At 37.9% G+C, this 26,305-nt stretch overlaps 1 protein-coding gene across 3 annotated transcripts in view; it reads left to right on the top strand.

The window, feature by feature from the left end:
- The window catches only part of BRAF (B-Raf proto-oncogene, serine/threonine kinase), a 134,202-nt gene that overhangs the window by 19,736 nt on the left and 88,161 nt on the right, over nucleotides 1-26,305 (top strand). For all 3 annotated transcript variants that reach the window (XM_037049061.1, XM_037049060.1, XM_037049059.1), the window contains exons 2-3: nucleotides 15,711-15,812; nucleotides 25,699-25,962. In XM_037049061.1, the coding sequence (XP_036904956.1) occupies nucleotides 15,711-15,812; nucleotides 25,699-25,962 (366 nt within the window). The remainder of the gene's footprint in view (nucleotides 1-15,710; nucleotides 15,813-25,698; nucleotides 25,963-26,305) is intronic.

The following is a 26,305-nucleotide window of genomic DNA, read 5'->3' on the forward strand; positions in this document are numbered from 1 at the left end:
CCAGCAAAGCTTTCATTTAGAATGGAAGGGCAGATAAAGTGCTTCTCAGATAGGGTCAAGTTCAAGGAGTTCATCATCACCAAGCCCTTATTATATGAAATGTTAAAGGGACTTATCTAAGAAAAAGAAGATAAAAAATATTAACAGTGAAAGGACAGCAAACTCACAGTTATTAACAACCACACCTAAAACAAAAGCAAACCAAGAGGACAGCTAGATCAGGAGTGGAACCATAGAAATGAACACATGGAGGGTTAGCAACAGGGGAGTGGGAGAAGGAGAAGGTACAGAAAATAGCATAGACAATAGGTAGAAAATGGGGAGGGCAAGAATAGTGGAGGAAATATAGAATCTAAAGAACTTGAGACACGTGGTTATAATAAACTAAGGGGGAGAGAATGGTGGGGGAGGGAGTGTGCGGGTGGAGGGGAATGAAGGGGGGGAATAGAACAACAGTAATGGTATAATCAGTAAAATATATTTAAAAAAATTAAAAAATTTAAATGACCAATAAAAATGCGAAACAGTGGTTAACCTCATTAACAATTATGGGAATAGAAATTAAAACAAGAGGTCACTTTGTGTAGACTAAACTGGCAGAAATGAAACACCTGACAACATCAAGCATTGGTGAGACTATGGAGCAGTGGGAGCTCTTCCACTGCTGGTGATAGTGTGAGTTGGAAAAACCACTTTGGAAAATAATAGGGTGCTCTACAACCAGCGATACCACTTCTAGGCATTACCCTAGATCAGTGGTGGTCAAACTTGACTGTGCCTCAGAATCGCCTGGAGGGCTTATTAAAACAGACCGCTGGGACCCAACCCTAGAGTTTCCTATTCAGTGGGAGTGGGGTGAAGCTTGATGGTTTGTATTTCTAACATGCTTCTAGCTGATGCTAGTGCTGCTGGCCCAGGAATCATACTTTGACAACCAACTATTACCTTAGAGCAGTGATTTTCAGCCCCTGTGCTGAAAGAATATTTAAAACCTGTAATAACCTGACTATTTAGTCAGGGGCACTGACCTCTTTTACCTTAGATTGTTAAATTAAAAAATGACAACAGCCAACACAACAATAGCAGTCTGATGTGAATGCCCTGTCTTAAAACCCTAAATATATAGGTCATAAAATAGTTTCATCTTACTGGTCACATTACATAATAAGGTTGTATCTGATTGGTTAATTCTTGGTACCAGAAATCCTTACATACAAGTACAGGCACCTGGTTTTTTTAAAGTCACTTTGGAGCAAAAAGATAACGAGGTAATTACCATTCCCAAAGGGTAATAGTAAGGTAATTATTATTTTTTGGTAATTCTATCAAAATTTATACCTATATATTTTGTCAGGTTGGCAAAAGTATTATATATTTCATTGTATGTAGGTATGAGGTGATAGCTCATTGTGGTTTTGATTTGCATTTCCTTAATCGCTAATGATTTTCACTGTCTTTTTATTTGCTTGTTGGCCATTTTTTGTATAGCTTTGGAGAAATGTTGATTCAAGTTCTTTCTCCAGTTTTTAATTGGGTTAATTTTGTTTTTGAGTTGAAAGGTTTATAAAAGTATCTTCTGGATACTAGACCCTTATCAGATATGTGATTTGCAAATATTTTCTTTCATTTTGTAGGTTGTCTTTTTAGTTTCGTGATGTTTTTTATACAGATGTTTGTTTTTTTATTATTTTGATGAAATCTAACTTTCTTTTATTTTTTTGTTGCTCATACTTTTGATAATAACTAAGAATCCATTTCCAAATTCAAGATCAAGATCCTTTGTTTTCTTCTAAGAGTTGTGTGGTTTTAGCTCTTTTTCTTTTTTAAGATTTTATTTATTTATCTTTAGAGGGGAAGGGAAGGAGAGAGGGAGAGAAACATCAATGTATGGTTGCTTCTCATGTGTCCTCTGCTGGGAACTGGCCTGCAACCCAGGCATGTGCCCCAACTGGGAATCGAACCGTGATCCTCTGGTTCGCAGGCCCGCGCTCAATCCACTGAGCTACACCAGCCAGGGCTAGCTCTTATATTTAGGTTATTTATCCATTTTGAATTAATGTTTGTGTATGGTATAAGGTGTAAGGGCTTAGTTTACAGAATAAATTTTCTACTGAGTACTGCTATTGCTATATCCCATAAGTTTTGGTATGTTGCAGTTTCATTTTCATTTTCTGAAAGTATTTTCTGATTTCCCTCATAATTTCTTTACAAAGGAAATGGACTTTACATCCATTTTCATAGGGCATATTGGTGTGTAGGGTTTTTTCCTTATGCTTTCTATTAAGGGTAATGTTGGCCACATAAAGTAAGTTAGAAAGTGTTTCCTTTTTTTCTGGCTTTTTTTTTTTGAAAGATATTGTGTAGAATTAGTCTTATTTCTTCTTTAAACATTTCATACACTTTGCCATTGAAACCATTTGGATCTAGAAATTTCTTTTTAAAAAGGTTTTTGAAATAAGAGTTCAGTTTCCTTGATATAGGATCATTCAGATTATTCTACTAGGGAAATTGGTTTGTGTAAAGTTTTTGAAGTATTGGTTTATTTCTTCAAAGTTTTTGAATTTATGTACATTGAGTTTTTTATAGTTTAGGGTCTGGCAAAAGTAATGCCTACCTGAATGTGGTTGTTAGGGTAATAATATGGGTGCAATAATTTATAGTTTTAATCAACTCAAATGTATGGTGTGCTTGAGTCTGATAGTGTTATGTTACAGAATTACATTCTTATGATTTTGTAATGAAAAGGGGGCGTTATTTGTGCTGGACCCTGTACTCTCTTATTGTTAACCTCTCGGCGTCTTTGGGACTCTGTAGTTTACCCTTCTTTCATTATTAATGTTAGTAATTTGTGTTTTTTTAATTGGTGTTTTTATTTTTTTAAATATTTATTTACTTTTTAAAATATATTTTATTGATTATGCTATTACAGTTGTCCCATTTCCCCCCTTCATTTCCCTCCACCCCCTCTCCCACCCACATTCCCCCCTTTAGTTCATGTCCATGTCTCTTAAGTACTTTAGCTTTTACATTTTCCATACTATTCTTGCCCTCCCCCTTCTATTTTCTACCTACCATCTGTGCTACTTATTCTTTGTACGTTTTCCACCTCTCTCCTCCTCCCACTCCCCTGTTATCCCTCCATGTGATCTCCATTTCTGTGGTTCAGTTACTGTTCTAGTTGTTTGCTTAGTTTGTTTTTGTTTTGGGTGTAGTTGTTAATAATTGAGTGATTGTTAATAAGTCTCCTTATTGCTTGCTGCTTCTAGGATTCTCTCCTTCATTTTTATCTTGGGTAATGTAGTTATGATGTGCCTTGGTGTGTTCCTCCTTGGGTCCAATTTCTTTGGGACTCTCTGAGCTTCCGGGACTTCCTAGAAGTCTATTTCCATGTCCAGGTTAGGGAAGTTCTCCTGTATTATTTGTTCAGATAAATATTCCACTTGTTGCTCTTCCTCTTCCCCTTCTGATACCCTTAGAATTCGGATGTTTGCCGTCATTTTACTATACATGTTTTTTATCTTTTTCTTAGATAAGTCCCTTTAACATTTCATAAAATAAGAGCTTGGTGATGATGAACTTCTTCAACTTGACCTTATCTGAGAAGCACTTTATCTGTCCTTCCATTCTAAATGAAAGCTTTGCTGGATAGAGCAATCTTGGTTGTAGGTCCTTGGATTTCATGACTTGGAATACTTCTTTCCAGCCCCTTCTTGCCTGTAAGGTCTCTTTTGAGAAATCAGCTGACAGTCTGATGGGAACTCCTTTGTAGGTGACTGTCCCCTTATCTCTTGCTGCTTCTAGGATTCTCTCCTTCATTTTAATCTTGGGCAGTGTAATTATGATGTGCCTTGGTGTGTTCCTTCTTGGATCCAACTTCCTTGGGACTCTCTGAGCTTCCTGGATTTCCTGGAAGTCTATTTCCTTTGCCAGATTGAGGAATTTCTCTCGTATTATTTGTTCAAATAAGTTTTCCAGTCAGCCAGCCTCCTTGCACGCCTCACTAGGTTTGCTTGTGCCACCCTGCGCCAGGGTCTGACAGCCACTGCTTTTTCTGCCAGGACCCCTCTCCTCTGGCTACTGACTCCACTCCTTTTATCGGTCTGGATGAATGGTTGTGGGACTTCCATACAGTTCAGTTTTCTGTCAGTTCTGGTTGTGTTTTTGTTTCTAAATCTTAGTTGTCCTTAAGTTTGGTTGTGCAAGGATGCACAGTGTGTCTACCTATGCCTCCATCTTGGACCGGAAGTCCCTTTTCATTTTTTTTATTGCCTCGCTCTCACTTCTTTTTGGAAGTTCAGTGACAGAAATGTTGGAACCCAGCCCCAGCTGGTGTAGCTCAGTGGATTGAGCATGGGCCTAAAAACCAAGGGTTGCTGGTTCAATTCACAGTCAGGGCCTATGCTTGAATTGCAGGCCAGGTTCCCAGTAGGGGGCACGTGAGAGGCAACCACACATTAATGTTTCTTTCTTTCCCTCCCCTCCCTTCCTCTCTCTCTAAAAATAAAATAAATAAAATCTTTAAAGAAAGAAGAAATGTCAGAGTTCATTGTTTGAAAGAACACTGAGGGTCTGTTTTTTCATTTCAATTCTTTTTCTTTCTGCTGTTAAGATTGGACCATTTCTGTTGATCTGTCTTCATGTTCACTGACTCCTGTATCTCTATTTTGATGTTGAGCCCAACGGTTGAGTTTTAAAAATTCTATTATTGTAATATTTAGTTCTGAAGTTCCTCTTGGTTATCCTCTCCTCTGTTGTTTTGCTGAGACTCTCTAGTTTTCCAGTGGTTTCTACAGTATTTTTTATTGCTTGTTGAAGCATTATTATTATAGCTGCTTTAAAGTTTTTGTCCAGTGACTCTGGCATCTGGGTCATCTTGGGGTGACTTAGTATCTTAGGTGTTTTCCATAAGATTTGGGATTTTTGTGGTTATTTATATGCTGAGTAGTTTTAAATTGTGTTCTGGATATTTTGAATATTATGTTAAGAGAATTAATCTGACTAGAATATGAATGACAGTCACAGAGGTTCACAAGGAGGCATAGAAGTAAGTGTTCTTGTTTCTCTCTTCTCTTTTTTCACTTTAGCTGTGTTCAGGAAATATACTAAAGCCTTTTTCTCTAGTTACCTGAGTCAGAAGGATAATCTGACTTGGAACTAAAGAGAGCTAGCGACCTGTAAGGATTTCTGAGGCTAAGATTCCCTCATTTCTAAGGGAACCTGGGAGCTATGTATACCCTTCAGGTAGGATTTTTTACAATTAATTAAGAACTGTCATAAATAAAGTAAACTAACATTAATGAGAAAGTATGGAAGTACTTTTTTTACAAGTTTTAGCATATGATTTTAAAATGTAGTTTTGAATATTATTTTTGAAGTCCATTTACTTTAAATTTTCTTAAAAAGTAGTGTGAAATAAGCATGTACATCTTCATGTCAGAGCTCATAGGAAAGGCTGTATTTTTATTTGATTATCACAATAGATTCCTTATGTATATAAAGGAAAGAATTACTTTTTAAAAAATATTTTATTTATTTATCTTTAGAGGGGAAGGGAAGGAGAGAGGGAAACATCAATATATGGTTGCCTCTCGTGCGGCCCCTGCTGGGAATCGAACTGCGATCGTGTGGTTCACAGGCCCGCGCTTAATCCACTGAGCTGCACCAGAATTGGATAACTCTAGCATATGGATATTTCTTTGATTTGTTTATTTTTCAGTGTTACTCAACTTGAGTCTTTTGTCTGGTCTTTCCAGCCAATTTCAGAATTCATACGAGGCTTTGATTAGATGGACGTGTTCGTAGCAAAATACCTTCCTAATTTTCATGTCATCTACAAGGAACCTGTCCTGGTGTTCCATGCCATTGACATTGAAACCAAATTCTTCTGGTCAGTATGTTATTTTGCAGAAAAAATGTTGATCAAAACAGAAACTTAACTAAACCCAGCTTAAGTAAAAAAGGGAATTTATGGGAAGTATCCTAGAAAAACTCGCAGAACTGAAGGTGGACCTGAGTCAAGACAAGACCTTAGGCTATCAGGCACCAGTTGTATTTTGTTCTTCACCCTTCTTTGCATGTTTCTAAATATTTACTTTCTTTTTTCTATTGGAGATAAGTTTTCCCCCATGTTGGGGAGCATAGCTCCACATTCATTTGCTTCCATTTATATGACTGTAGTCTTAGGTATATAGTTAAAAAATAATGTAGTCAAGAAAGCTACATTTCAGGAAAATTCCTGGGAAAGAATCTAATTGTTTATAACTAGAATCATGTCTTTATATGACCCAATTGCCCATGCTAATGGGATGAAGTTAACAAGTCCTCACTTAACTTTGTTGATAGGTGACTTTAAGTGAAACAACATATAACAAAACCAATTTTATCATAGTCTATTTGATATAAACAAGAGTTCAGTTCTTAGGTATATTTCTGGACACATAAACATCACCAAACTTCTAAATAAAGACCCCAAACACCTCTAATATAAAACATTGAAATAAATGTGAGTTATACATACACTTAATAAACATAAAGACAAGTAAGGTAATTATTTTTTTTAGCCCATTTACTCCTGTTCAGGGTCAGTGGTGGCTGGAGCCTCTCCTAGAAGCTCTGAGTACAGTTGGGAATCAACCCTGGACAGGATAGGATGCCTTTTCATCACTGGGTGCACTCACACACATACCCACAGTCACTCAGATTGGGGCAGCTTAGACATGCCAGTTAATCTAACATGCACATTTTGGGGATGTGGGAGGAAATCAAACTACCAAGAGAAAATTCACACAGACACAGGGAGAATGTGCAGACTCCACACAGACAGTGGCTGCCGCCAGGAATTGATTCTTTTTTTGTCAGTGATGTAAGGAACGACATTGAACCAAATGATGCTATTCTAGGACCTGCTATAGGTGATTGGCCTGTCTTCTATAACATGTCCTTCCTTTGGCCATGTGGCAGTGTTTATTATCAGAAGTCAGGTGTCATAGAATTATTATGGGTTGGGAACACCCTGATTTATGTTTATAATTTCCTGTTTATAGATAGCTATTTTATTTTCTAATTTCTCCTCTCTTTTTTATCTTTAGATTAAATTCAAGTCCTTCAGTTTCCCAACCAAATATTAGCATTAAAAAATATATATCCCAGATTTCTTATGGTTGTGTTATTTCTTTGTTAATCAGCACTAGCAGTAACAGTGTCTTTGAGACTTAGGGTTTTGTTTTTTTATTTTTCACATTAAAGACTTTTGGGGGAAAAACTTTTCTATTTGGCTGTCTTGTAATATGGTTTGAGCAGTGGGAAAAAAGAATGTTCTTGTAGAAGGGGCTACCTATTCATGGGCCATTAAAATGTGGACGGTAATTTGGTAGAGGTAGTACATTTTTGCATTTTCTCCATTGCATCTACTAATCATTGTATGTAAGCCAAAGTCTCAGGCTGTCTTTCTATAGTTTTTTTTTTGTATCTGTGGATTTCTAGATAATTAGCTTTACCTGGTAGTCATTTTTGCTTTTTAGCCACATCTAATTCTCTTATTCTAATCACATGGAAGAAGACCCAATCCTACTTCTGTTCAGTGTCATGAACAGAGATGATCTGTGTCACTTTATGTCCTATGTCTAATTGCCATTGTCAGGCCCTCCAGAGCTTTTGTTTGTTTGTGTTCTTCATTCTATCCAGACTGTTGATTGGCAGAATGGTGGTTGCTCTGTGAACCTGAGGTCTAAGTGACTGCAGTTAACAGGACTTCCCTATCTACCTGAAATGGGCGTGTGGGATGAAAGAAAGAAATAAGCCTTTTTTTTTTTTGTTTTAAGCCACAAATTGGGGATTCTTGACAGAGCATAATGTAGCCTGTCCTGGCTGGTACACCTGTGGAAACTGCCCCTTGAAGGAACTTTTGCCATGATTTATCATTTATCATATTATCATTTAAACATTTAATGATAATATCAGTAACGGGTGGTTGTGTTTTTGTCTTAATCTGTAAAATGCTTTATAGCTCACTAAATACTTGTAATTATCCCATGAGAAAAGAACATGAGGTAGGAACTTGCCCAAAGGTTTCTCTTTTCTGTCTACTGTAACTTCTTTGGTAATGTTAGTCATTTTCCTGGTTTGCATTGTCATCATTTCACTGAATATCAAGTACTCTTGATTATAAAATGTATTGTTTTATGTACACCCCCCTCCCCCCCAATTTTGGTCCTCATTTCATTTTAGGTAAGTTCAACTCAGAGTCTGGTTATTGACTTCATGGCTACCATGCTGTTCTTATCTTTACCTGAGGACATACTTAGTGATTTTAGAGAAGAAGGGAGAGAGGGACAGAAACATCAGTTGGTTACCTCTTGTACACACTTGGACCAGGGATTGAACTTTGCAGTGAGGCATGTGCCCTGACTGGGAATCAAACCTGTGACCTTTCATTTTATGGGATAATGTTCCAACCAACTGAACCACACTGGTCAGGACAGTCTTCTCTATTTTTATTTCACACTCTTTAACTGGCCAAAGCAATTGTGGGACTATGATAAACAAATCCTCAGCCTCTTAAATCCTCAGCCTCTTCCTTAACCTTAAATTGGTGCCAGACACACCTGTCCGGCCCTTGATTATACCACTTCTTCAGCCTTTTCCAGTGAAACTTTCTTTAAAACCCACAGTCTCAGGACCAATAGAGATATTAGTAAGGAATGGCAATAAGAATTATTAATATCTTGGGTTCTCTAGTTCCTCTCCCCTTTCATTTAATGGGCCTAAGAAAATACATACCAACTGCTCACAAGCAGTTGAGTGTACTGCTTTAACTTCATTCCATTAGCCTCCATGGCGCTTCAGCAGTGTCTGGCAGCACTGTGGTGCTTTACTTTCCCAGTTAATTTCCACTCAATCTCAAAGTTCTCGGGGCTCCCACTCTCATCCATGGACTTCACATCAAATTTTATTTTAAAATTAGATGCATCTCATCTTCTTCTCACAACCAAATCTACAGACCTATCTGTGTTGATCTTCATGTTCCCTGTCTTCCTTCACTTGTTATCAGAGACTTTCCCTAACAGTCTAATTCCTCTTCCTGGGACTCAGGTTCCGGCTCTTCTTACTGTCTCTAGAGCTTCTTTCCAGCAGCTAGCTTCTCTCTTCCACATCCTCAATTTCTGCCTTTCTCAGGTTTTCTCTTCAGCCTACAAACGTGCTGTTATCTTCTAGCCCTGTTATATATGCAAATTTATGGAAATGTGACCAAATAAATATATGCAAATATATAAATTCCATCCTTCCTAGTGTCTTTTTTTAATTTAAAAAGTTTTTTTATCTTTAGAGAGGAAGTGAAGGAGAGTGAGAGAGAAATATGAATGTGTGGTTGCCTCTTGTGTGTCCCTCGCTAGGAACTGGCCTGCAAGCCAGGCATGTGCCCTGACTGGGAATCGAACCGCGATCCTCTGGTTCACAGGCGCACACTCAATCCACTGAGCTATGGCCAGCCAGGGCTTATCCACTATTTCTTATTTCTATTCTTATCCAATAAATTTTCTTCATTGAATAGTTTTTCTCGTATCCTACTTAAATGTCTATTTCTTCTCAACAATTTTTGTGATCTCTATTCTTTACTAATTCTTTAAATCAGGGGTATCAAACTCATTTTCACCGGGGACCACATCAGCCTTGCAGTTTCCTTCAAAGAGCCGAATGTAATTTTAGGGCTGTATAAATGTTACTACTCCTTAATTAGGGGCAAGGAGCTCTACCTTCGTCCCTTTGAAGACAACCATGAGGCTGATTGGGCCACTGGTAAAAATGACTTTGACACCCCTGTCAATATTTAGACCCTGAATATTCATACAAACTGGGATTGAGTCTTCAGAACCTATACCCCTCACCCCTGTGGAGATCTGCTTATTAGTATACTGGGAATGTATCTCCTGCTTCATACCTCCTCATAGCCAGATGCCTCCTTGATCATTTAATCAACCTCTCCTGTTGTTGATATGAGGCTTGATTTCTCCCCTTTGTTATTCCCCACTTCAGCCCACCCTCTTGCTCACACTGTAAAACACAGGTGGCACATACAAGGCCTGCGGGCTGAATTCGGCCCTGTACCTTGTTTTATCTGGCCTAGCAACTTGCTTCCACCCAGCAGCAGCGCCAAGTTTCTTGCCCCTAGTTAAGGAGTCGTTACATTTATACAGTCCTAAAATTACATTTGGCCCTTTGAAGGCAACCGTGAGGCTTATGTGGCCCCCAGTGAAAATGAGTTTGACACCCCTGGTCTACACATCACTTGCATACTCATTTCCCAACTCAGATCTTTTTTTCTTTTAAATTATTTTTCTTTTCTGATTCCCATCCCTTAGAGGAGTGGTTCTTTGTCCTAACTGCACACGAGTTTTATCTGTGGAGCTTAAAAAAGAAAAAGGCTATGGGTACTAGAGCCCTTAATTTACTGGGTTGGAAAGAATCATTGAACAGGAGTAATTTTTTTCTTATTCTATTCTGAAGACAGCTTAAATCTTAGCTCCAGCATTAATTGAGTACCTGTTAGGACTGCGAACCCAGGATAAGTGATGAGGGAATAAAAGATGAATAAAACATGTTTCTGGTCTCAAAGTAGTTAATAAACCTGAAACACAATCAATATATATATATCTATCAGGTTTTTACTATAAAGCAGTTCTGCCTTGGTTGTCAATGAACTTACATAGAGAGAATTTGTCTTAGATGAAGGGACTGTAGGAAAAACAAGTATTTGGGACGCTCAAGGGTAGGTCAGAAGTTAATTTTTGAACATGAGAAGTTTGAGATGCCTCTGAGCTTTCTTAGTAGAGATATTAGTGACAGAGCTTGCTCTAAAGTTTGGGCTTTATCAGTCCATATTTGACATATAAAGCCACACGTGGATGAGATCACCTGGGGAGTAAATGTAGCTTGAGAAAAGCAGACATCTGCTGCTGTTTCCAAACTTGAGAAGTAGCCAAGGAGTCATAAAGGAAAATACTGCATTATCTGATTGAAGGAAATTTTTGAAAATTTTATAATCACTCCTCAAACTTTAATAGGAATTATTTTGTTAAAGTTTAGTAGGTTTGAAATGGGTCCCGAGATTCTGCTACTCTACAAAACTTCCAGATTATGCACCATCTGGCCTATGAACCACACTGTGGGTCGTAAGACATTATATGACAAAAAAGTTATAAAGTGAAAAACAAGGAAAGACCGCAGCATCTGTAGGAGAATGAGGATTAATGTCCAGCATATCCAGAATAAGTGGTATCTATAAATCAACAAGAAAAAATAGAAGGGAAAAAGAATATGGATAGAGAATTTTCCAAAAAGAAATTTAAATGGCAGATAAACATGAAAATTGCGCAGCTTTCCAGGAAACACAAATTAAACAACAAGATCGCCTTTTCCCCTCAGATTGGCAAACGTTTAGTAGTTTAATAATACCCAGTTTGGTGGGATTCTAAGGAAAAGGATGGACGCACACCTTGTGAGTAAGATATGACATGGTACTTTTTTTCTTTCAGAAGACCATTGACATAGTTATTCAGTTTTAAAATATGCATATCCTTCAGTCCAGAAATCTTTTGCTTTAATATCTAAAAGGGAAACTTGGACCTTTGTCCCAAAAGACAATTGAGAACTATTCACTGAAACATTTTGAAGTTGAGAAAAATGGAATAATTTAAATGCCCTCTAGTAAGGGAATTATTAGATAATCCAGGGGTCCTGAAACTCCTCTGCTCATTTTTCCCCCTCATACATTTTTTAATTTTCTCCAAATTTTTGTTATAATTTTAACTAGTTTTAAAGGCCATAATTTCTAGTGTGTATTATATTTATGTTAAATGCATTTTTGGTCACATTAAAATTGAAGGTGTAGATCGTTGAGTTTAAAACAGTAATTTACCACATATGTAATTTGCAAAGTAGGTTCTTTTTTTTAATATATTTTATTGATTATACCATTACAGTTGTTCTATTCCCCCCCTTCATTCCCCTCCACCCGCACACTCCCTCCCCCACTATTCTCCCCCCCTTAGTTTATAACCACGTGTCTCAAGTTCTTTAGATTCTATATTTCCTCCACTATTCTTGCCCTCCCCCCTATCTATTTTCTACCTACCATCTATGCTATTTTCTGTGCCTTCTCCCCCCTTCTCCTCCTCCCACCCCCCTGTTTCTAACCCTCCATGTGTTCTTCATTTCTATGGTTCCACTCCTGATCTAGCTGTCCTCTTGGTTTGCTTTTGTTTTAGGTGTGGTTGTTGATAACTGTGTGTTTGCTGTCCTTTCACTGTTCATATTTTTCATCATCTTTTTCTTATATAAGTCCCTTTAGCATTTCATATAATAAGGGCTTGGTGATGATGAACTCCTTGAACTTGACCTTATCTGAGAAGCACTTTATCTGTCCTTCCATTCTAAATGAAAGTTTTGCTGGATAAAGCAATCTTGGCTGTAGGTCTTTGGATTTCATGACTTGGAATACTTCTTTCCAGCCCCTTCTTGCCTGTAAGGTCTCTTTTGAGAAATCCGCTGACAGTCTGATGGGTACTCCTTTGTAGGTGACTGTCCCCTTATCCCTTGCTGCTTCTAGGATTCTCTCCTTCATTTTAGTCTTGGCTAATGTAATTATGATGTGCCTTGGTGTGTTCCTTCTTGGGTCCAACTTCTTTGGCACTCTCTGAGCTTCCTGGATTTCCTGGAAGTCTATTTCCTTTGCCAGACTGGGGAAGTTCTCCTTTATTATTTGTTCAAATAAGTTTTCCACTCGTGGCTGTTTCTTTCCCCCTTCTGGTACCCCTATAATCCGGATGTTGGAACGTTTAAAGATGTCCTGGAGGTTCCTAAGCCTCTCCTCATTTTTTTGAATTCTCATTTCTTCATTCCTTTCTGGTCGGATGTTTCGTTCTTCCTTCTGGTCCATTCCATTGATTTGAGTCCCAGTTTCCTTTCCATCGCTATTGGTTTCCTGGACATCTCCCTTCATTTCAATTAGTTTAGCCTTCATATGTTCCTCTAATTTGTGACTGTACTCTACCAATTCTGTGAGCATCCTGATAAATAGTGTCTTAAATTGGGCTTCTGAGAGGCTGGCAATCTGTTGGTCGCTTAGAGTTATTGGCTCTGGGACTTTAAGTTCTTCTTGCGCCATCTTTTGGGCTGTTCATGCCTGTTAAGTAGCAGGATCGGAGCCCTAGGTTTTCACCAGAGCAGGGCAACTCAGTCGCTGGGTTGTGATGTTGTATATGGGGGCGGGGTCAAAGAGGGACAATGGTTTCCCTCTGCCGCCTGCTGCCGCGACCCCCATCGGCACCGCAGCCACCACCGTCACCAGGCCCTCGAGTTTCGTTCCACTGCACGTGAGTGTGCCACCGCTGTCAGCCCTCCACCACTGGGTTCCCCCCCTGGGGCCTGCATGGTCCGTCTCACTGCGCGAATGTGCGACCTTGGTCAGTCTGCCCCGCACCCTGACTGGTTAGGTCTGTCCTGCCCGACCCAGCTCCGCTGCTGGCTCTGCCTCTCTTACCGTCCCAGTTGAACGGTTCGTAGCTGTCGGACTTTCATATAATTCTGTTTTATGGTCTTTGGGTGTGTCCTAGTTCTACAAAACTTTTGTTGTATTCAAACTTGGTTGTGGGAGAAGGCACAGTGTTTCCACCTATGCCTCCATCTTGGCGGAAGTCTGCAAAGTAGGTTCTTAAAACACTCAAATAAGTCGACTCATTTTTCATTTAAAAAATGGGCTTTTTAAATATATCTTAACATAAATATGTAATACGTACTTATATTACAACCACTGGACTTCTGAATTGTAGGTTGGCTGGTTGAATAAATGGATGTCTTGAGGCCTTGCCAATAATGTGTTTCATTGATAAAATAAGGTCTTGCTCTTCATTTTCCTCTGCTTTTCTTTCAAGGTATTTTCCCTCTTGTTAGGTACTTTGGGCTGTATAAGTAAAGTTATTTGTGCCCACCTAACCTATTTTACCATTGAAGTTTAAAGATAACAATATTATGAAATGAAATGAATGTATCTAAATTTAATATAATCATTTTTAAAAGATTGTATTTATTTATTTTTTAGAGAGAAGGGTAAAGGAGGGAGAAAGAGAGGGAGAGACCCATTGATCCATTGCCTCTCACATGCCCCCAACCAGGGACCTAGTCTACAGGACAACGCCCGTCCTACTGAGCCACATCAGTCAGGGCTGTATTTAATATAACCATTTAAGAGGATGCATACATAATAATCATTTAAAAGGAATAAAATATATATGTATTGACATGGAAAGAGTTCTGAGACATTTTGTTCAGTGAAAAAAAACAAATGTTAAAATATTTTTAGATACAATATTTGTTCTACATGTATGCAAGTACTTTTTTTACATTTGTGACAAGGCCTGTCCAGAAAGTATCCAGCCATGTAATGTGATACTCCCTAGAGGCATTTATTGAAGAAGATATGAAACACAAGAAACAATGTACACAGGACAGTGATGCCTCAGTCCCCTTCAAAGTAGGTACCTTGGGACCTCGCACAGTTTTCACAGTATCATTAGCAACTTAATCACGGTGTTCCTTCTGCTCTGGTAGCAGAAGCTGCAGAATGAATTTACCATGACACATTTCCTGCCAAGATCCTGTGTCAAAATCTCAGACCCAGCAGTTTTTGGAATTCCCAGATCAGCTTCTAGTTCTTCCACTGTCAGTCGCTGATCTTAAGCCTGTGCACGTTCAACATTTTCAGGCATTCTGCTTGTTGCAGGTCTCCCAGAACATGGATCACTTTCAACAGACCTCAGCCATCTTTGAAGCATTTGTGGCACTTTTTTTTTTTTTTTTTTTTTTTTTAATCTTTAGAGAGGAAGGGAAGGAGAAGAGAGAAACATCAATGTATGGAACTGGCCTGCAACCCAGGCATGTGCCCTGACCGGGAGTTGAACCGCGATCATGTGGTTCGCAGGCCCATGCTCAATCCACTGAGCTACACCAGCCAGGGCAACGGCACATTTTTATTTGCCCTGCATGCATTGCATTGTACCCAAAAGCCTTCTGAATCATCCAAATAGTTTCCAGGGAGGAACGTTCAAGCTTAACACAAAATTTGATGTAGATTCATACCTCTGCTTTCTGTCATTTCAAATGCAATGGCCACACAGTACACATGCTCATTCAACAGCGTCTGCTGCTCCCACTGACTAGTACAGTGAAGTCATCGTTGTTCATACATGTACATTCCAGTCCACTCTCCTTAGCTACCAGGTTATGTATCAAGCAAACTGTTCTCATTATATTAACAATGGCTGGGCTTTTTTCAGACAGACCTCATGTATGTGCTTATGGTTTTTTACTCAAGTAAAAAGATGTGGAAAGATGCATACGAAACTGTAAACAGCACTTACCTTTCTGGCAGGGGAGGCAGGAATGTGGGGAAAGTAAAAAGAGATTCTTGTTTATTCTGAATATTCATGTATTTGAGTTTTTTATAATTGAGAATATATTGTATTAATAGTTTGGAAGAAATTGTAAAACATTAAATAAAAGGGAAAAACCACTATACTAACTGATGTTTAAGTTTTCTAAGCTCCAAATTTCAAGTATTGCTGACAGTTACTGTGATGTTTTAATAGAAATGTTGACGTATTTCTAATTCCTACTCTAAATGATTTTTATTTAAATTGTTTTAAAATGTTTTTTAGGTGTGGAATATCAAACAAATGATTAAATTGACACAGGAACATATAGAGGCACTATTGGACAAATTTGGTGGAGAGCATAATCCACCATCAATATATCTGGAGGTAAGCTTTTGAGTATTGTAGTAACTTTTAAAAAATAAACTTAAAAAAGCATCTGTACGTATAATTATAATATTGGTTATCTAAGGGAGTGGGATTAGAAATAATGGGAAGAGCCCTGGTCTGTGTGACTCAGTTGGTTGGAGCGTTGTCCCATGTACAGAAAGGTCATGGGTTCAGTTCCCAGTAAGGGAACATACCTAGGTTGTGGGTTTGATCCCCAGTCAGGGCACATGAAGGAAATCAGTAAATACAACCTTGGGTGACAATAAAAAAAATAATAATAATGGGAAGAGAGCTACTACTATATTTTGCTGTGTATAATGCTCACCTTTTTGCCCAAATATTAAGGAAAAATAAGGATGCATATTATACATAGGTAGTACTAATTCCATATCTAAATAAATGTTTTTAATATTTATGTCTATGCATTAAAAGTGTAACTCTAAAAAGCAATAATGATATCCATATACAAAATAATTCCCTGGAATATGATAATTGGTTTTGTTTCTGAATAGAAATAAATGAGAAATTAAATGAAAAAATTAAAACAAAAGTTTTTTCTCCGAAAGTTTGGGCCAGAAACGTGGATGTGCTCTATACACAGGAGTGCATTGTAGACAGCAGAATACAGTAGCTTTGTCTTTATTATGCTTTTTAATCTTGTTTCTCTTGTTATAATAAATAGAAAAAAGCCTTCTGTAGTTGAGGTCAGAAAACTAGTTACTATATTAAAAATCGGGAGAATTTTGTAAAATTATTTTTCCTGAACAGATCTCCCCCAAATTGGTTTTTGCTTTCTCGTAGGTAAAATTTATAATATTTAAATAGTTCAAAGTTTCTTAGCTTGACTATTTAGTAGTGCCTTGAAGCTCTTATATAAAGCCTTGACTGTCATAGTCCTTAATCCTATGAGGTAATAGTCACTATTCTAATCACAGAGAAGTATTCTTGCCATTAGTTTCCTTGTGTAAGTCACTCAGGTTCCACAGCCTGTACTGCTTACCAGTACACTATCCTGTCTCTCCCTATAAAAGCTGGCTCCTCTATAAATACTAGTCATTCATTTAGGGATAGAACATAACCCTAAATATATGCCTTCCCCTACAGATACCAGAGATTTTTAGGCATGGATTGACAGACTCCTAAACTAAATTTCTAATGTAGTAATCTAATTACTTTTTAAAGGGCAAGGTAAATATTATTTCCTGAGAAAGTAATTTTGCATTTCTAATACATATTTGGAAGTTTGGAAATAACTGCTAATACACTATTCTCTTCTTCTTATGGCTTATTCCAGAGCACATTGCAAGTTAATGTCAGCTCTAGGACTGGAGTGTATACCTCTGAATACTTTGCTTTCTAATATTCCATGCTTTCTGTTTTACTTGTGTGTCTGAGGAGGACAAGCAAAGGAATCATAAGGAAGAAAATAGTCTTGGGGAAAAATAGTAATTCTTTGTTAATCAGAATTAGGTAACTTAACCAGCAGTTTTTTTTCTGCCAACCATTTCTCTGTCTGGGAGACATTTACTACATTTGCCTTAGTAATCATGTCTCACTATGGCAGGGATTCACTGCCTCCTTCCACACACACATCCTTCGGGCTTTTCATTATTTGAGTTACATCTTAGTTGGGCAGCATAAAACAGACCAGAACTCATAGGTTATATCATTAGCGTGTAGATTCTTATTTTGGGGACCAACACTATACAGTTTCTTTGTAGAAGGCAGTGTAATGCAGTGGTTAAGATGAATCATGGAGTCACACAGACCCTATGTGTTAATCCTACCTGTACCTTAGTCTGCATACTAAGGTATGCAGGTTAGTTACCTAACCTCTCCATGTTTCACCTCATTGGTAAAATGGGAATAATATCACATGTGGTAATTTAGGGATGAATTGAATTTATAAATATGAAATAGTGTAGTTCCTGACACATTAAGTGCACCGAAAATTCAACAGATACATGTTGAGTGCCTGCTCACATTTATACTTTCCTAGGCTCTGAGAATATAGCAGTTTTTTTTTTCATCCTCACCCAAGGATCTGTTTACTGATTTGAGAGTGAGAGAAAGAAAAAGAAACATTGATGTTAGAGAAAAAATTGGTCACATCTCATCTGCACCCTGACTGGGGATTGAACTCACAACCTAGGTAGGTGCCCCGCTAGAAATGCACCCCGCAACCTTTTGGTGTGCAGGACAACGTTCCAACTGAATCCCCCATCCAGGGTGGGATATAACAATTTTTAAAAATAAAACAACAAAAATCTCTATCTTTAAGCAGCTTGTATTTTAATCAGGGGATGGGATTGCAATAATAAACATATAAATGAGTTAATACATTGAACTTACCATCTTTTGATACGTTATGAAGAGAGGAGCCTAGCTGGAGATGACAGTATTCTTCCTTGCAGAAAGTTGGCCCAGGGTAAAGACCTGTGAAGTACTGGTATTTGAAGTCCCTTTAGTAAAAAGCAAGGTCTACTGATTACCCACTAAGACTCACTGTTGTCCTTTCTGTTTCTATGAATTTGACTAGACTAGGAACCTCATATAATGTGGAATTATTAAATATTTGTTTTGTGATTGGCTTATTTGACTTACCATAATGTCTTCAGTGTTCATCCATACCGTATCATGTGCAAAATTTTCTTCCTGTTTAACATTGAATAATATTCCATTGTATGTTTACAGACTGGGGCAAAAGTAGCTTTACAGTTGTTCACTTGGAAAAACCATATAATAATAAATAATATAAGAAGAAATTCTTTAGCATACTCAGAACTGTAAACCTACTTTGCCCCACATTTTGTTTATCTGTTCGTCCATCAGTGGGTAACCATCAGTTATTGGTTGCTTTCATCTTTTGATTATTGTGAATAAAGCTGCTATGAACCCAAGTGTACAAATAGTTGTTTGAGTGTCTCGTTTTATTTCTTTGGGTTAATACTGGGAAGTGAAATTAACTGAATCATGTGATAATTATGTATTTAATCTTCTAAGGAATTGTCATACTGTTTTCTATAGCAGCTGCATTTTACATTCCTACTAACAATACACAAGAGTTCCACTTACTCCATATACTTGCCAAAATGTATTTTCTGTTTTTTTAATTTGATTTGCATTTCTCTGATGACTAATGATACTGAGCATCTTTTTCTGTTCTTATTGGCCATTTGTATTTCTTCTGTGGAGAAACATTTATTCAGGTCTTTTGCCCATTTTTTAATTGGGTTGTTTTTTGTTGTTGAGTTGTAAGAGTTCTTTATATACTCTAAATATGTATCTTGAATGTCAGTTCTAATTGGACAGATAATTTGCAGATATTTTCTTTTATTCTGTGGGTTCCCCCTTTATGCTGTTGATAGTGTCCTTTGATTCACGATAAAAGTTTTTTATTTTGATTAATCTAACTTGTTTTTCCTCTTGTTGCTTGTGCCTTTGGTATCATATCCAGTAAATCATTGCCAAACTCAATTTGCCTTCCCTTATGTTTTAAGGAAAGCCTTAAAGCCTGTAAGGCTGTAGGCTTGTCATATAAGCCTGTCATAAAGCCTTTCCTTATGTTTTCTTCTAAGAATTTTGTAGTTTTAGTTCATAGGTTTAGGTCCTTGATCCATTTTGAGTTAATTTTCGTGTATGCTATAGGGTAAGGGCCCAGCTTTTGCATGTGCATATCCAGTTTTCCCGCTGCCATTTGCTGAAAAATCCTTTATCATTGAATGGAAATTTTGATATTGCCCTTGTCAAAAGTTACTTAACCACATATGTGAGGATTCATTTCTGGGCTCACTATTCTATTGGTTTATGTGTCTAACTTTATGCCAGTACCACACTGATTTGACAACTGTAGTGAAAACTAAGTTTTGAAATCAGGACGTTTAAAACCTCCAACTTTTTTCTATTTGGAATCCCTTGAGATTCCATATCTGTTCCGTCCCGCGTAACAGTCAACGGGGGTCCCGAGTCTACCTGAAACGGATGTATAGGGATGGGAACAAGAGGCGCGGAGAAAGGCAGCAAGACAAAGGATTCTGATCAAGCTGCAAATTTTATTTTGGGCGGGGCTGTTATATATATAGGGGGCAGGGGAAAAGGGGAGGTGGTCCTGATAGGTTGTCCTGTGCATGCTCACTGCATGCTCTTGGCGACGGTTGGTAGGTGGGCGCGTGATCAGCATCTTGATTGGTAGGTAGTACTCGTGATCAAGAGATGCCTACAAGGGTGGGGGCTACCTGGCTCGGCTGCAGCATCCTGTTTGGGGCTGCCTCAGCCAAGCCCTCTTGGTGCGATCTTCTTGATAGATTGCATCCGCTATCTTTAGGCTCCGACACATATCCATTTTAGGACGGATTTTTTTCTATTTCTGCAAACACACTTGGATATTTGATGGGGATTGCATCAAATCTATAGATTGCTTTGGGTAGTATTGACATCTTAAGAGCCCTTAACTCTTAAATATGAATGGACGTCTGAGAATAATCAAATATTTAGAGAAAGCTTTTAATAGGAAAGATAGCAGCAGAAGTGGTCAAAAGGTACTCAAACAGTTCAGAAAGCAGAAGAAAACTATTAACATCACTATAGGGGAAGACAGTGATCTGTTCTTGTTTTATGGCTGTACTAAAGTAGTAAAAATAATAGAAAGTCAGTTGACCAGAATGTAAGGCTTTATTTCTGGACTCTTAACTCTGTTGTTTTGTTCTATATATGTGTCTTTATTCTAGTACCACATGTCTTAATTACTGTACCTTTGTAGTACAGTAAAATCAGGAAATGGGAATCCTCCAATTTTGTCCTTTTCCAAGATTGCTTTGGTTATTCTGAGTCCTTTGCATTCCATGTGAATTTTAAATCAGTTTGTCCATTTCTTTAAAAAAGCCATCTGAGGTTTTGATAAGGATTGCATTGAATCTATAGATCAGTTGGAGTCATCTTAATCATATTGGGTTTTTTAGTTTGAAAATTCATGCCCCTAGTTTAGTAGAATCATATCAAGAATTCAAAGAACTAACATGGTAATAACAGTAATAACCATAACAAGAATTAGTAGTACTACCTAGTACTACTAATAAAAATATTCATTGGGTTTTTGCTATATGGTAGGCTCTAATAATTTTTTACTTATATCTCCTTTAATTCTCAAAATTATTACACAAATGGGGAAAAACTAGCCACATAAAGAAGACTGTGGTAAAACTCATAAGGAGCTGTATGGAAAGTAACTTTCATATTTTTACCAAGGAGAGGTTCCAATTAGACTTTGAAAAATAAGTAGGATTTTGATAAGGAATGGGGTTTTAGAAAAGCTGTCTCATGAAGAAGTACCTGGCACCTGCCACCTGTTGAACAAAGGGAGTTTTTGTTGGTGGCAGTGGCTGAGGTGTGCCGGGGTGTGGGAGGACCTGGCGTACATCTGTAGGGTGAGAAAACAGCAGTGAGTAAATGGAGATAGCATGTGCCAAGGCAACACCAGTGCTGTCACTAAACTGAGAATAGAAAAGGGATGGGGAAAGATGCGGAGCGTGGCTTAGAGTAGAAGAGGAAGCTTGTATTTGATGGCTTTGATCCTCAGTAGATTTGAAGGTATTGCTGTTTTCTGAGTGAATTAATGGTTGGGAATGGGGATGAAGTTAGGAGCTGGAGAAGCATGGAAAAGGGTGGCGAAAGTGTTGTGAAGAATTTAATATTATATTAAAAATAACATTTTCAGGCAGTAGTCTGAAGGACTAAGTTCCATAAATTGATTATGGATCTAATTGGCCCAGCTTTATCATTTTCTCCAGCAATATATTGTGTGTGTGTGTGTGTGTGTGTATGTATATATATATATATATATATATATATATATATAAACTTCAGAGAAAGAATGGAGTAATTGAGTTGTAGGATTTACCCAAGAATTGGTACTTAACAAGCAAGCTGGTGAAAGAATGAGAATTAGCCAGAGAATCTAAGATGTTACCAGTGGCATTTTTAAAATAGAGAGCCACTATTCTGTAGGGAAAATAAGATAACAAAGACCCAAATCTGAGAAACTTCAGGGATTAATGTTGACCATGAACACATTCCTGTGGTTAGTGAGATGGAAACTTAGAAGGTGGGGTAAGTGTGTGTGTGCGTGGTGCTGCGGGAGGCTCCACGTGGGGATCTCGGTGTCAGGTGGAACTCATGTGTAAAGAACTGTGTAGTATAGCTCTGGATCTCGAAGATAGTGTGAAAATAAATGCCTTTAGAGATGTGAGGTATAAAGAACTCTAAGGTAAGAGTATTTAAAGAGTAATCAACCTCCACACTGAATGCAGTCAGGATAATAGGGTGAAAAGAGCCAAGCCAGGTACAAACAAGGTAGGCATGTGCTTTGGTAGATTGCAGCTGTGACAGTGGAGAGAGAGAGAATAAGTAAATGCTTTATGCTTAAGAAAAGGAAGAGGTACTGATAAATGCGGTGAAATAATTGTTGGTAAGCCAAACAATTACTCCCTTCAATAAATGAAGGGAACAGTGTATTTTCAAAAATTAAGGATAACATTTTGATAAATGACATTCAGAAATTTTTTATTGTTTACATGTATTACTTTTCCTAAAACTAACTTTGGTGAATGTGCTGCTCACTAAATAATATTTGATCTATGGAAGGAGGAACCTTTGTCTACCAGACTACATGGGTACAGTCTTCCAAGGGCAGGAATTTCATTGGTCTTTGTTTTTGTAGACTGAGCCCCAAATGCTGCCAGGCACATGTAAGCATGCACATATTCCCTCCCTCCCTCCCTCTCCCCCCTTTTTACTTATTTATTTATTGAAGGCTTAATAAATGGATTATATTAAAAGAGCCACCCTTAAATGATTAGCACTTGGAACTAAAAGTTATATAGAATACAGGGCAGAAAATGTTGGTTCTTAGGCCTTGGGATGCTAATAAAACATTTCATAGCCAGGGTAGGGCAGCTTGTAGGTTGTAAAGAAGGCTCTTTACCTCAGTAGTTCATTGTAGTATTTCTTCTCTCCCCCACCCCTAAATTATATGGTAAGATCTAGCATACTGGGTACAGTGGCCTTTTTTGAAATGAAATCTTTCCTTCATTTTCTTCTACCTTTTATAATTCTTCCTTGATTGTAGAATGAAATTCAGGGTTTATAGCATGATACTCTCTACAGTGTGGTCCCTTACCCACTTTTTAGTCTTATTGTTTATGCCTATGTTTCTAGTCTTCATTTAAATTCCATGAATATGTATTGATTCCTTCCTTACTGTGTCCCAGGTATTATATGACATTCAGCTATACTAGTTGATAATTTTTCCCTATGTCTTACAATTTTCTACCTCCTTATTTTGTTACACAGTTTATCCTGTACACAGTACCCTCTTCTCTCCCCTTACTCCATCCATCTAAATGATGTTTTAAGACCCCCCTCCTTCCTCATTCTTTTTTTTAAATATATTTTACTGATTATACCATTACAGTTGTTCTATTCTCCCCCTTCATTCCCCTCCACCCTGCACACCCCTCCCCCTTCCTCCCCTTTAGTTTATGACCACATGTCTCAACTTCTTTTGATTCTATATTTCCCCTACTATTCTTGCCCTCCCCCCATCTATTTTTTACCTACCATCTATGCTATTTTCTGTTCCTTCTCCCCCCTTCTTCTCCTCCCACTCCCCTGTTGCTAACCCTTCATGTGTTCTTCATTTCTATGGTTCCACTCCTGATCTAGCTGTCCTCTTGGTTTGCTTTTCTTTTAGGTGTGGTTGTTAATAACTGTGAGTTTGCTGTCCTTTCACTGTTCATATTTTTTATCTTCTTTTTCTTATATAAGTCCCTTTAGCATTTCATATAATAAGGGCTTGGTGATGATGAACTCCTTGAACTTGACCTTATCTGAGAAGCACTTTATCTGCCCTTCCATTCTAAATGAAAGCTTTGCTGGATAGAGCAGTCTTGGATGTAGGTCCTTGGATTTCATGACTTGGAGTACTTCCTTCCAGCTCCTTCTTGCCTGTAAGGTCTTTTTTGAGAAATCTGCTGACAGCCTGATGGGAACTCCTTTGTAGGTGACTGTCCCCTTATCCCTTGCTGCTTCTAGGACACTCTCCTTCATTTTAATCTTGGCTAATGTAATTATGATGTACCTTGGTGTGTTCCTTCTTGGGTCCAAAATATGGCTCAAGAAGAACTCAAAGCCCCAGAGCTAATAACTCTAAGCGACCAGGAAATAGCGAACCTCTCAGATGCACAATTCAAGACACTGGTAATCAGGATGCTCACAGAACTGATTGATTTTAGCCACAAATTAGGGGAACATATGAAGGTTAAACTAATTGAAATGAAGGGAAATGCACAGGAAACCAATAGTGATGGAAAGGAAACTGGGACTCAAATCAATGGAGTGGACTAGAAGGAAGAACGAAACATTCAACCAGAAAAGAATGAAGAAACAAGAATTTTAAAAAATGAGGAGAGGCTTAGGAACCTCCAGGACATCTTTAAACGTTCCAACATCCGCATTATAGGGGGTACCAGAAGGGGAAAAGAAACAGCCACGAGTGGAAAACTTATTTGAACAAATAATAAAGGAGAACTTCCCCAGTCTGGCAAAGGAAATAGACTTCCAGGAAATCCAGGAAGCTCTGAGAATCCCAAAGAACTTCCTCATTCTTTTATCAAGAATGTTTTTTATTTGTCATCTATAAAATTTATACAAATAAAAATACATTCATCTGCTTCTCTGCAGTCAAATAGTGGACTTGAGAGATGAGTACTGCTGTTTCTAAATCTTTTATTCTCCCTGTTGCTTTTCATAAATGTAGTACTGCATCTGTTTGGGTGCACCACCATGGTGAACCATGGTGTTGAGGAGGGTGATTACCATTGTCTTGAAGAACCATGGACATGTATATTTTAGTTCATTCCATCTCTTTCAGTATCATTCCATTTTCAGCATTCTTCTTATGCTTAGATATGATATATGTGGTCATTTGACCTTATAGCCTTAGTCAGAAAAGGACAGCGGTCCCAGAATTTCTTGTCTGCATTTTATAAGCCACCTTTCAAATAAAATTTTATTCTCTAAGCAGTATTTGATGAGGAAGGAGGTCATCAGAGATCCATAGTGAGAGGAATAAAGTATTTTAACTGATAGCTATTTCAGAAGGAAGACAACAGGTAGTTAGTTATACATCTTCTAACCCACAGGTGGCAAACACAAGGCCCATGGGCCAAATCCGGCCTCCACCTTGTTCTATCTGGCCTGGTGGGAGCGCCAAACTTCTTACCCCTAGTTAAGGAGTAGTTACACAGTCCTAAAATTACGTTCCGCCCTCTGAAGGCAACTGTGAGGGTGATGTGGCCCTGGTGAAAATGAGTTTGACACTTCTGTTCTAAGTCCTATTGAAGAGGTTTTGGTGGTAATGGTGAGCTCTGGCATTGTGAACACGACTCTTGTTTTTGACAAGTCTAATACCTCATCTGCTCTACAATTTATTTGTCTCTCCTTAGAGCAGGGGAAGAGGGTTGTAAAATTTTACATGCTTATAACTTTTTTGAGAGAAAAGATTTTAATGAAGAGGGTATTTATCCTCAATATAGTATAGTGTTTCATACTATTTTCATTTATTAATATTCATAGATATTCTAGACATCTCTTTTATATGTGTGTATCAGTTTCTCAGTGTAATATATTATCTTATAACAAAAGATTTATCAATTTCAAGGTAAAAAGTGTTCATTTACAGTACTCTCAGTGCTTATTTTGTAACGTAACTTAAAACCCTGTTAGCTAAGTTATAAAGAGATTGTAAACAAGGACTTAAACTTTGTATTTCCATTTGTTACTGTCAGGAAAAAGTCCAGATTCAGTGTAAGTCTACTTTATTTTATAGGCCTATGAAGAATACACCAGCAAGCTAGACGCCCTCCAACAAAGAGAACAACAATTACTGGAATCCCTGGGGAATGGAACTGATTTTTCTGTTTCTAGCTCTGCATCAACGGACACCGTTACGTCTTCTTCCTCCTCCAGCCTTTCAGTGCTACCTTCATCTCTTTCAGTTTTTCAAAATCCCACAGATGTGTCTCGGAGCAACCCTAAGTCACCACAGAAACCTATTGTTAGAGTCTTCCTGCCCAACAAACAGAGGACAGTGGTGAGTTGACTTTTAATATCATCATTGCCTTTCCTTTGTATTTTTCAGAAAGACCAGTTGTTGAAAATGAAATATATTATCACTTCATACTCAGTGGTCATGCAAATTGATTCATCCATTTCAGACAGGGGAGGAAAAGACAATTATTTGGTGCCAAAGTCTGTGTTCCTTAACTATAACGAAAAGTATTGTTTTTAGTGTCAGATTTGACACTCAAGTCTAAGTACTAGTTCAGAATCGATCAGAATTTTAAAACTAGTACTTGCTTGTTGTCTGACATCTATCAGGTAAGATTCACTTTTTACCCTTGAGAAATCTCTGTTTGAATTTATTTTTCCTCTTG

The sequence above is a fragment of the Sturnira hondurensis genome, unplaced genomic scaffold (assembly GCF_014824575.4).
Source record: "Sturnira hondurensis isolate 20B ecotype Veracruz unplaced genomic scaffold, ASM1482457v3 Scaffold0006437, whole genome shotgun sequence".
Taxonomy (NCBI): Eukaryota; Metazoa; Chordata; class Mammalia; order Chiroptera; family Phyllostomidae; genus Sturnira; species Sturnira hondurensis.